The sequence below is a fragment of the Phoenix dactylifera genome, chromosome 2, assembly GCF_051530095.1.
Source record: "Phoenix dactylifera cultivar Ajwa chromosome 2, Ajwa_hap1_PhDact_Kaust_v1.1, whole genome shotgun sequence".
Taxonomy (NCBI): Eukaryota; Viridiplantae; Streptophyta; class Magnoliopsida; order Arecales; family Arecaceae; genus Phoenix; species Phoenix dactylifera.
Window position 1 is genome coordinate 24,377,462 of NC_143191.1, and position 12,456 is coordinate 24,389,917.

The 12,456-nt window shown below is 38.9% G+C and overlaps 1 protein-coding gene across 4 annotated transcripts; it reads right to left on the reverse strand.

Moving 5' to 3' along the window:
* Positions 1–5,427: 5,427 nt before the first annotated feature.
* On the reverse strand, positions 5,428–12,154 carry LOC103718474 (KH domain-containing protein At5g56140-like). Of its 4 annotated transcripts, none has more exons than XM_008807325.5 (7): positions 11,844–12,154; positions 11,001–11,086; positions 8,896–9,044; positions 7,823–7,924; positions 7,612–7,728; positions 6,133–6,276; positions 5,428–6,020 (listed from the first exon to the last, which is right to left on the reverse strand). In XM_008807325.5, exons 1-7 carry the CDS (start codon positions 11,951–11,953, stop codon positions 5,871–5,873), a joined length of 858 nt encoding a protein of 285 aa, XP_008805547.2. In that variant the 5' UTR covers positions 11,954–12,154; the 3' UTR covers positions 5,428–5,870. The 4 variants fall into 4 exon arrangements, with proteins under 4 accessions (XP_008805547.2, XP_038986647.2, XP_008805545.2 ...); XM_039130719.3 differs by having other exon boundaries at positions 7,823–7,963; positions 11,844–12,120; XM_008807323.5 differs by having other exon boundaries at positions 7,823–7,942; positions 11,844–12,118.
* Positions 12,155–12,456: the final 302 nt, after the last annotated feature.

A 12,456-nucleotide genomic window follows, 5' to 3' on the forward strand; every position in this document is an offset into this window, starting at 1 on the left:
GAATCATTGCACTGATGTTGGCGGTATGGCCGAGATCAGAGACTTATCATAGTCGACTAGACCCTGCTGGGTCGATTTGCCGTGGAGAGCTGGGGATCCGTAGATGTCAGGAGCCACGCGCATTTATTATGGAGTAAGCCGGAGATCCGCATTAATGGTGGAGTAAGCCGGAGATCCGCATTAATGGTGGAGTAAGCCGGAGATCCGCATTAATGGTGGAGTAAGCCGGAGATCCGCATTTATTGTTGAGTGTGCCGGAAGATTACAGCGGCCATGCGCAATAAATGCCGGAGGGATGTTAGAGTACGGTCCTCGGACATCGGGGTTTCTCTTAGGTCGGAGGTCTCGGGGTCGGTCGTCTCGTGGCCGAGCGTTCCGAGGTCGGACGCTGACTTCTGCTGTCCGGGGTCGGAGGTTGTACGGCTTCTCTGGGGCATTTATGTCATTTTGGGGGGAAACTTTATTCCCCCCAACACCATCCTTCACTAATTTACGAATAAAATGATATTTGATTCTTATATGCTTACTCCTGCCATGAAAAACTGAATTTTTGGTGAGAGAAATAGTTGATTTGTTGTCACAAAATAATGTGATACCTTCTTGTTGTGAATGCTTGAGCTCCTCTAAAACCTATTTTAGCCAAAGTGCTTGACAAGATGCAAAAGATAAAGAGATGTACTCTACTTCAGCTGTAGAAAGTGTCACCACTAATTGTTTCTTTGAAGCCCATGAAATAGCTCCTGAACCAATGTTAAAAACATATCCAGAAGTGCTCTTGCTATCATCAACACTTCCTTCCCAATCGCTATCACAATAGCCAACCAACCTTATATTTTCAACACTTGCATAGTGAATGCCTTCATCAATGGTTCCACTTACATACCTTAGAACTCTTTTTCCAACTCTCCAATGATTTCTTGTTGGTGCTTCCATGAACCTACTAAGCATGCTCACTGAATACACAATGTCTCTGGCTTTGTAGCTGTCAAGTACATAAGACTACCAACAAGTCTTCTATAAAGTGTTGCATCAACACTTTTCTCACCATCAGATTTGCTTAGCTTCAAGCCTACTTCCATAGGTGTGTTCAATGGAGTGACATCCTTCATTCTAAATCTCTTCAATAAGTCTCTTGCATGCTTCTTTTGAGAAATAAAAATTTCTCTTTCACTTTGCTTAACCTCAATGCCAAGAAAGAAATGTAGGAAACCCATATCGGTCATCTTGACTCATGTTTCATAGCTTCTTTGAACTCTTCACACATACATGAATTATTGCTCGTAAAAATTAAATCATCAACATAAAGACAAACAATTAAAATCACACCTTGCTTGCCTTCTTTGGTGTAGAGAGTATGCTCAAATGGACACTTCTTAAATCCTTTCTTTATAAAATATTCATCAATGCGGCTATACCAGGCTCTAGGAGCTTGTTTCAAACCATAAAGTGCCTTCCTTAATTTGCACACCTATTTTTCTTCTCTCTTCTTTACATATCCGAGTGGTTGGTTTACATATACTTCTTCTTCAAGGTAGCCATTTAAAAATGCTGATTTCACATCCATCTAAAAAATTTTCCATTTTCGTTGAGCTGAAAGTGCTAGCACCATTCGAATGGTTTCAAGCCTAGCAACCGGTGCAAACACTTCTTGAAAGTCAATGCCATACTTTTGCTTGTAGCCTTTCACCACCAAATGAGCTTTGTGCTTGTCAATTTCTCCTTGTGAGTTCAACTTGGTCTTGTAAACCCACTTCACATCAATTGCCTTCTTGCCATTAGGAAGTTCAACAAGCTCCCATGTTTTGTTTCTTCGAATTGCATCCATCTCTTGGTCCATAGCATGCTGCCACTTCTCTTTTTTATTAGCTTCTTCAAAGCTAATTAGATCTGCATCTTGTATGCTTCTTATCCTTGTAGGAGGGGTACTAGAACTTGATGAAGATGCAGAAGAAGATGAAGATGAAACTAGAGATTGAGGTGGAGTGTGCACTTCTTCATTTTCTTGCTCAATGCTTTCTTCTTCCATATCAACTTGGACAGATTTGTCTTTCTCTCCTTCTTGATTGAAGACCCAAAACTTTTCTTCATTGAACTTCACATCCTACTCACAATAAGCTTCTTTGTGATGAGATTATAGAGCTGGTAGGCTGTAGAATTTCCTGCATAGCTGATGAACATGCACTTTTCTGATTTCTCATCTAACTTCTTCCTTGTCAAGTCCGGATCATGTGCATAAGCAACACACCCAAAAATTCTCAAGTGATCAACACTAGGCTTACGACTACTCCAAACTCTTTCAGGAGTTCCACCTTGTATTCTTTTTGATGAAGATCGATTCAATAAATAGACCGCACATGCCACCACTTCAGCCCAAAAAGTATTAGGCAACCTTTTGGCCTTCAACATGCTTCTTGCTAACTCCATAATTGTCTGATTTTCTTTCCGCAACACCATTTTGTTGAGGAGTATGTCGTACAGTCATTTGATGTCGAATCCCACAGTCCTTCAGAAAAGTATTGAATTCACCATCCATGTATTCACCACGACGATCAGTTCGCAACACCTTTATTTTGTAATCACTTTGCCTTTCAACTAAAGATTTGAAACTCTTGAAAATGACAAAGACTTTTGATTTTTGTTTCAAGAAATAAATCCATGTCTTTCTAGAAAAATCATCAATGAATGTGAAAAAATATCGATTACGTCCAACAGAAGTTGTTTGCATAGGCCCACAAAGATCTGAATGAATCAACTCAAGAGGACTAGATGCTCTCCAAGACTTCCCCACCGGAAAAGAATTACGATGATGCTTGCCAAGTACGCATTCTTCACAAACTTGCTCTTGGAGATCAATGTTTGGCAATCCTTCAACAAGATTCTTCTTGCTCATAAGAGACAAGGTCTTGAAACTCAAATGACCAAATCTGAAGTGCCAAAGCCATGACTTGTCCTTGATGGTGGTGCTGAGACAAGAATCAACTTGGGCATAAAACTTTAAGGAAAATATCTTACTTGTTGTCATTTTCACCATTGCAATGAGAACTCCTTGCTTGTCCTTGATTTCGCATGTGTCTTCCTTGAAATTCTGGTGATATCCTCTAATGAGGAGTTGTCCGACACTCAAGAGATTGTGCTTGAGTCGAGGAACATAGAAAACTTCAAAGAGGCGCTTCATTCCCTTCTTGGTTTGCACAAGTATATCACTGCATCCTTTGATAACAAGTCTTTTATCATCACTAGTTCTGACCTCTGTTTGGATAGATTCATCAAGTGTTACAAATACCTTCTTGTTTCCGGTTATATGATTGCTACAACCGTTGTCTAAGTACCATACTTCATCATAAGAAACTTCCTGCACATTACAAGCAAGAAAAATAAATTCTTCCTCTTTAGTTTCATCATTAGTGTGCATAAAATTGGACTCCTCCTCCGCAAGTCTTTTCCTGCAAAATTTAATTGTATGACCATATTTAAAACAATGATAACACTGAACATGGGCCAAAAAACTTCGTCCTCTTCCTCTTCTCGAAGAAGAAGACTCACTTTTCTTTTTGTCATCTTCTTTTTGTCTTCCTTCAGTGCCTCTTCCTCCATAGCCTCTACCTCTTCCACGGTAGGTGCCTCTTCCTCTTCCTCTTCCCCTTCCCCTTCTAGATTCTCTCAAAGTAACTTGAGTCTTGAATGATTGTTCAATAGGAGAAGAATCATATTGCTTCATACGCAACTCATGAGATTGTAAAGAACCCAACAAGCTTTCTACTGAAAGTGTCGACAAATCTTTCGATTCTTCAATTGCAACAACAATAGACTCAAACTTTCGAGCCAAACTTCTAAAGATTTTTACAACAACCTTTTGATCTTCAATCTTGTCTCCATTCACTCTTAATTGATTAGAAATAGTGATGACTCGATTGAAGTAATCTTTAATGGATTCCGAGTCCTTCATTTTGAGTGTGTCAAACTCACTCCTTAGAGTTTGAACTCTCACCATCTTGACTTTGTCTTCTCCTTTGTAAGAGGCATAGAGTGTGTCCCATGCTTGCTTGGCTGAAGTTGATTTGCAGATCTTCTCAAATATAGGAGCATCTACCACTTGATAGATAAAAAATAAAACTTTCTTATCCTTCTTCCGATTTTCTTTCAACTCACCAAGTTGTTGATTTGTGAGTGCTACAATATTTTTCGGTTCTACAAAACCGGTCTCCACAATATCCCATAAATCTTGAGATCCATATAAAACTTTCATCTTAATGCTCCATTGATGATAATTCTTCCCGTTGAACAAAGGAAGTTGTGGCTGCAACATGTTGTTGTTAGAAGCCATTTCTCCTTTGTAAGAACCTTGTGTAGATCGAGCTATGGCTCTGATACCACTTTGTAGAAGATAAACAGCACAAAGAACTGATCAAGAAAGAGAAATGAGGCTAGGATGTTACTATTTGAAAATGGATTTAAATTTCATTGATTCAAGTGTATATTCTGAAGTTAAAAAGCTGGAAAATTTATAGGCAAATTTCCATACGAATTTACACTAATTAATGATACAACTTTTTAAGAGACAAAAACCAAGTTCCTAGAACATATTCAAAGGAATAATAAATTCTTCTCAAGAAACGAAGTTCATGAAACAGAAAATTCATGAACCACAGAAACCAAAGAAACAAAACATAAATTCTTCCCAACCAACGAAGTTCATGAATCAGAAAATTCATGAACCACAGAAACCAAAGAGACAAATAACACAAGCCAAAGAGACAAAATATATGTCTAGTTTACAATTTCTAACATGACATTGTTTACACAATCCTTGAAGAAGCTGGATTAATCACACTGAAGAATCAAAGCCTGGGAAGCTGGCCACTAGGCCTGACAGTAGCAACGCAGAGAGACTCCTCTGAAGGCTGCTCTTACATCCTAATCATCTGTCCCTTCTATAGTAGCATTTAAATTGGGATGCTACACTTTACCCCATAAAAACACATCAATATTCATCGGATAATTATAAGGGGGAATGTATTACCCATTTGGAAGTACCATGGTACTTTATATCAGGGGCATCACAGCACCTGGAAATCATCAAGCACGAATCTGCAACCAAACATCTAATCAGGTTTAGCAAATATGATATCTAGCCCTCCTTGCAGAAGTGAATCGATGCAGAAGTAACCATTCCACATTATTTTCTAATGAAGTTACATACAGGAATTTCTGCGGACTTTCTCCCTTACCATCATGCACCATGTTTGACGAGCAAACCTCTGACTATCTATCCATTGATCCATCCAATACATACATGCATGTCTAATCTGCATTTGAAAGACCACAATTGGTTCTGTAATAAAGGGCCAGAGTTCTCAAGCAACCTTCTTAACAGATTTAGCTATCCATACTTCTTTTTATGGAAAGAGAGCACTCAAGCAATCAAAATTACCACAAGTAAAACTTTGTTACTGCCAAAACCTTAAAATAGGATAAGTCTGCAAGTAGTATCAAGACCACCTTTGGAAGACGATTGTTGCCTTGATTGTACAAAAAAAAATTGACACACATTATTCTATACACACCACATACCTGTTACAAAACTGCAAAGCATAGGCACAAGCACATATTACTATAACAAGGTGGATATATATTTTGTCTCCAACTTGTTGACATGCGAGGGAAACTTCACAATACCAAAAACCGATTACTTATAGCATTACATCAGCAAACCCCCTCCATAGCAGAAAACACCAATTTATGACTGGCCTTGGTGCCAGTGCCCCAATGGAATGTAGGGGCATATGATGGCATGGCAACCTCCACATAGAACTAGCTGCCCAGGCAGACAATACGGCCACACAGAGAGCCTATCAGACAACCACCACATTCTACCCCCTTGTCTTGGCTCTTTTCATGCCAAGGTTATTGCGGAAGGGGGACACCGAACCAGACATGTGTGACCCTTCCTCACGGAGAGTGCCATTGAGCATGGCAAGCTCTCGCAGCTGCTGCTTCTTGAAGAAATCCTGTGACTCATCCTAAATAAAAATAGAGAGGGAGAGAGGGAGAGAGAGAGATAAATACGAAGACCAATTGGTAACCACTAAGAAAGTCCAAGCCTGGAATCTGAATGTTGGGAAAATGCAATACCATGGGCTTGAGCAGATCTTCAAGGATCTCACGAGCTTGCATAAGACGAGCATCAACAATTTCAACTGGCAGCTCTGCCTCTATCAACACGTGAAGGGGCTCATTTAAATGTTCATACCCTGGTTTTCCTCTCATCATGTCCTCCTACCAGAAACAGCAAAAGCAACATTAGTGAATATGAGCTTCATCAGAATGTAAGTTTCAAGGAAATGTCCCTTTGCAGTAAAAGGTCCTATTTACACAAGTTTAATTCATGTGCATGTGTCATTCAAGAGTAGCAAGTACTGCACAATTATACTTTGGATACACCAGTGTGCTATAGCATCTTTCTGGCCAGAGGTAGAAGGCGAGGGAAGAATGATGATTAAGAAGGCAATAAGCTAAATTCTTCAAGCTCATATGCTAGAAATTCCAGATATCAGAAATTATCTCTGACATGGAATGCCACATTAGTGATTACCAGATAGGATTGGGGATTTGAGTTCTCTTAATGACCACATTACCTATTCAGTCGGTTGTAATAGTGAGCAACAACTTTTAGTTTACATTTTGTTGGGCATTAGAGTCAATCATACTGCAAAGGCATAAACAAAGATTTGCTAATGTTAAATCTCTTTTATCCAATACAAGATTTGGCCTTAAATAAAGTTGTCCACCAACTCTTTTTAAGCCTTGCTGCAGTTATTAGGATAAGCTGTCGACCACTCGTCCATATCATAAGAGAGACACAAAAATCAGCATTCATATCCTCATTTATCCTCATGATGTCTTTCATAATTCCATATATAATTCCCCAAAATTGCCATGACTCTTTCGTCTCCTTCACCCAATTATTTTTTGTTTGGTGAAATATCAAAAAAAATTATAATTGTCCAGTAGAATGGAATAGTTAATACCCTATCTTCCTAGAAATGGCCAAGGAAATCTTGCTCATAGACCATTACACCACCAACCTATGCAGAAATGACCAGGTTTTCACAAAGGACTGCTTTCAGTTTGCCTTTTTCAATAACTTTCCTTATAGTAAACCAGCAGATGAAGACACTTCATTCTTAACAAAATAAAGTATCACATAGCATGACCATATTGTCTTGTAAGCATGAAAGTCAACCATTAAGTTCTCCATATAAAAAAAGATGAACATTGGAAGATTGGCATAGGTCACAGAATTTTCGGAAGAACTCATGCTAAATTTCCTTTATTTTGAATAATCTATTATTTTCCAAATTATGTTAATGGACTTGATTTTAAGCCTGGCAGTATATCATCCATATATCTAGTATATAACATATAGCTTAATGCAAACATCAGAATGTGCTATCCCCTAGGTAACCATGTCAAATTTCTGACTATGCACTTGCAGTTCCATGTAACAAATGTTCCATGTCATCTAGTGTTTACTTGTGCTGCAAAGGTGGATAGGTGTACATATGTATGCATTCGCGCATGCACAAAAAGTGAATATCAGAAAATTGATACCCGAGCCAGATCTTTGATGCTGCCCCGTCCTCTTATCAGAACACGACATTCAGTACTTGCCTCTACACGCTTAAGAGAGTTCCCTCTAGGACCGAGGAGACGCCCAACAAAGTTAAACTACACAAACAATGAAGCAAAATATTCATGACAAAATGCTTTCTGAGTTAACAATAAATTGAGGCCAAACCTAAGCAAAATGATCGCAACTTACAGTCGGGTACTTGTCCGCAGGTACATCAATCCTGATCATTTTCTTGACAATAAGATTTGATGAGCTACCTTGAGACCCAAGCCAACTATGTGCTGATGAAGGCTGCAATAATCCCAACCTCTGCATGTTACACCTAGTGTTCTGATTAATTAAAAAAAAAAGCTATAGTATATATATGACAAAATGATTCTGGAAGATGAATGAAAAATATCAGAAACAGTTTCTTTGAGGTTGAATGAGTGGGTGAAATATCTAACCAAAAAAGTAGCCAATATGGATAATAAGATAATTGGTTTTCTGCAAACCAGATGCAAAAGAAGTTCACATTCAAATGAGACATCAACATGGTCCAGCAGAAAGCAAAACTCATGTTCTGTCAAGGTTTTTGCACACTACAAACAACCAGAGGCTTTAGCTCTCCCATCCAGAAACTTCATTTATTTTGTGCATCTAATGCAATATACAGATAATGGTTGGACACTTGGACCACAATCTCATTTTGCATTATGCAACTGACATTTAGAACAAATAATATTTCCCAGACATCTAAAAGAGTTGCAGAAACAAACTGTTTGTAACTGGGTTCACCTTGTGAGTTCATGAAGAATCAAACTAAGATGCACCAAGAGTAGCTGGAAATAGTTATTGAAAAAACAGAATTAGAAACAACAGAAAGATTAAAATTTAAATTATTCATCCAAAAAAGACCACCTAAAGAGAGACAAGTTACAACTATCAGGAATGCAGAAAGGTTTACAATTTCCTCATTTGACAATTTTTATTAGGAAAGGCATTATAGCATCATGATAAGATTTGAGGTGGGTTATACCTCTCCAAATTTGTAATGTTACAGCTGACGTGTCAATTAGAGTAATAACAGTCATATACATTAGAATAAGCGCTGCTTCACTACAGAACTAAGAATTAGGTCAAGAATACAGGAACCAATGAAGTGTTAAATGTCAAGAAAGCAAACAGTTGAAGTTAATTCAAGTTAGCATGAAACCTTAAAAACGCCGCCGTGAGCAGTAAAATTAGATGCAAAGAGTTAAGTTAATGGTTAGTATCCATACTTCTGATCGAAATGCTGATGCCCACCCACTCATATCAGCTGCTCCTCCATTAGAAAATAATCCTCCAGTGATCAGAGGGCTACCATGTTCAAGCCCACTTTGATCTAAAAGAGATGCATTCCCCAACAGTGTGGTAACACGCAAAATTTCTGCTTCAAAATGCCAATTTCAAGCATAAGATGTACCAGTTAGAATCAGTTAAGAAATTTGTCAGCAGTAAATACAGAGTCATCGGTTAACAGAATGGGTTAGTTTGAGATCGGTAATAACATCAGCATAAACACCTGTTAATTACTTGAGGTCAAACCTAGAAGATCTTCAGATCTTTAGAGCACAGAAAAAACCGCCAATATGATAGATAAATAGCTACATGTTTACGCACTATATGCATGCCTAAAAGGGGCAACAGTCGAGCAACTAAGTTCCTTGGAAGTTCAGAATAGAAAATAAAGATAAGCATGGAAACCCAGTTAATCTATCAAAAACATGTTTATTGCAAATATAAGCCTAATCACATATTGCAAAACCTACTTGTATAAACAAGATTCAGAAAAATACCTTATTTCAGTAACATAGAAAGCAGGGTTTTAGAAAATGAATGATGACGAAAACTCTATCATAAAATATTTAAGAAGCAAGGTCAAAATTTGATATAAAATGTATGGAAGGAGCAAAAATTAAATGATTTGTAATTCAGAATGATTGAACAAACATAATATGAGAAAATTGAGAGATGAAATTTGAATTTTATATATAATAAAATATGGGAGTTGTGAAAACAATCACAGTAAAAAAATTTCCCAAACACCTGGTGAGGGATTTTACTGAGAGAGAGATAGGAGGGGGGAGAAGGAAGAGGGGAAGGAGGTAGCAAAAAAAAATGGTAATAAAAAATCAGGGCTGAATGCATCTCCTGAAAAAGTGGAAGAGGAAAGTAGATATAGGGAAAAAATCCAGATATAAGTCTCCTCACCATCCCAAAAGCAGCCTCCTTTCTAAACCACAAACTTATAACTTGACACCCTTCACAATTACCATAAGCATAAAATCTAGGAAGTATTCCTATGTGTTTCCTTCAGATCTCCTATCAAATAGCATGCATGATGAGCTTCAGGCACCCTATGATCAGTAATGGGAAGAGGCAAAGACTGTGATAGGGACCAAGGTTATACATCTTTGAGCAAGGGCCGATGTATTCGCACAATCACTATCTCTAGAAAGCCTAGACCATATATTGGGTAGGGAATGAACATCATCCTCCACGCATAAAATGAAACAATTTACTGCACTTACTCCCCCTTAGTAAAATAAATGCCATGAGGATTTTACTTCAAAAGTCATTCACACATATGCTTGAATATCAATGAGAACTTTGGGGCTCTAGACTAACTTATCGGTTGGGCTATTGCCACACCAAATAGCCCGTAGAAGGATTCATGATTCTTTTTACTTCCAGCATAAAAAAGGTCGTTGCTCTAGCACAAAACTTATATTCACATTAAACTAACAAGATAAGCCGAAAAGCATACCTTCATGTAATTTTGTTGCAGTTATAATAAATATGAAAGCCATTGAAGCTTGACTGATTAGGTACAAGCACTTCTGACCCTAAGTGCATCTCGATCACTCCATAAGTACACATTAATGCAGATAAGAATATAATTTCTAGGCTAATTATGATGTTGGGTTGTGGGGATTCCTTGGGAGCAATAAAATACAGTTACCATGTTTTGACCTTGTAGGCGAAAATAAGATAATTCTCCAGGTTGCCCTACATCTCATCTAAAACAACCGAGAGGAAGAAAACTTCCCTTAAAATATTCAATCAGAAGCAATACCACAGCACACCTGTTACCCCAGAATCTGAAGCAATAAAAGAAATTAACAAACAAAGAGGGATGTTGAGGGAAAACTCAAAGTCCATACACAATGAGAACGTTGGCAAAGAGTCCACTTATCCGAGCACATAAAATGGAGCACAACAAAAGAAGTGCATTCAATGTGGTTGCAATAATTATTATGCCAAAAACATAAAAATCATGCATCTTGGCTCACTGCATACATAATGGTGAACACCAGGATACCAGTTTGCTTCTGAAGCTCACCCTGGTTCAGCAGCCGATAACTGTGTGGAAGCACAGGCATAAAAGGGCTCATTTTGTGACGCTCTGCCAGCAACTCTGATAGATACCTGCAAAATTAATTTGCCTTTATTATCTTAGCATATCTGAAACTAAAAGACATATATGATCTCCATGCAATCAATCACAAATGACAGTCCAGACGTTCCCAGTTACCCACACTAAATATTAAAACACTGATACGGGTGAAAGCCACGAACTTTCAATTGGAAAGCAGAAGATCTTGTGCCAAAAAAGATATCAAAAGAATAACAAGAATGTTGCTAAAGAGATATGAAAACTGATACTGACGAAAGCCATCAACCTTTCGATCGGAAAGCAGCAGATCTTGTGCCAAAAAGATGTCAAAGAATAACGAGCATGTGCAAAAAGAAACTAATATCAACTCCTTCAAAACCTTAAAGAAAAAGAACAGAAGCTCAAAACCAAACATTCCAAGCACTGCAAGAATAGAATCTTGTCCATAAAGTCTAAGACTAGGAGAGAAAAAGGGCATACCAAAAGAAACAGAAGAGCATCTAATGATCTCAACATTGACATAGAAAAAGGACAAAACCTTTAACAGAAAAAATAACATATCCAAACCACAAGCATCTCGTCGCCCAAAAAAAGAAGAAGAACGACAACAACGAGCCGCGAGTCCATAAAAGAAAACACCAAACAAGAAAATGAGTGCAGATCAGAGAATCCAGATCGATGCCCGAGTAAAGGTTAGAAAATTGGGAAGATCCAAGACTGAAGTGCGACAAAGCCGCTCTTTTTTCTAGAATTCAGAGGTACAGATTTCGAGAGGGGAAGGAACCGTACTTCTCCTGCTCGACGATGGCGTTGGTGGCGGAGCGGATGCCGGAAAGGTGAGGAGAGTGGGGGGCGGTGGAGGGAGAAGGGGAGTAGGCCATGTAACCGCCGGAAGCCATCGTTCCGGCGAGGTTGGCGTCAGGTTCCGTCCAGGTTCCCGCCGCCGGAGGGGATAATTCCGGCGAGATCTCAATGCCCTGAGAGCTCCCAGCGTCGGCTATTGGAGAATGGGAGGAAGAGAGAGAGAGAGAGAGAGAGAGAGAGAGAGAGAGAGCGAGGGATAAATAAGGGAGGTAGGAAGGAGCGTGAGAAGCGAGGGAAACAGTGACGGGCCATTTACACTCCACAGCGGGTAAGAAAGAAGGTAAGTAATAAAAGCTTTTTAAACAGCTGTTAAGTAGTGTGGGTCCAGAAAACTCACCTTGTGGCTCACGGGCGTGGTTTAGGTTCTATGGGCAGCGGAAACATTAAGTTTCCACTACACGTTGGATGCTCCTACCCATGCGCGACTCCCAGGAGTTTATTTTAATAAACAGCGTATAGGAGGCTTTATTTCCGTTTCTTCCCCTTCTTTCTCCGTTACCGTACCGCGCCGCGCCGCGCCGCCTGCATCCTCCAATCC

Excerpts from the sequence above, each read along its gene's own strand:
- LOC103718474 (XM_039130719.3), bottom strand. The coding sequence starts at position 11,953 with ATGGCTTCCGGCGGTTACATGGCCTACTCCCCTTCTCCCTCCACCGCC. Across the intron at positions 7,729-7,822 it reads CTGCGGACAAGTACCCGACT|TTTAACTTTGTTGGGCGTCT; the intron begins GTAAGTTGCGAT and ends TTGTTTGTGTAG. Across the intron at positions 6,277-7,611 it reads GCATCAAAGATCTGGCTCGG|GAGGACATGATGAGAGGAAA; the intron begins GTATCAATTTTC and ends TGTTTCTGGTAG.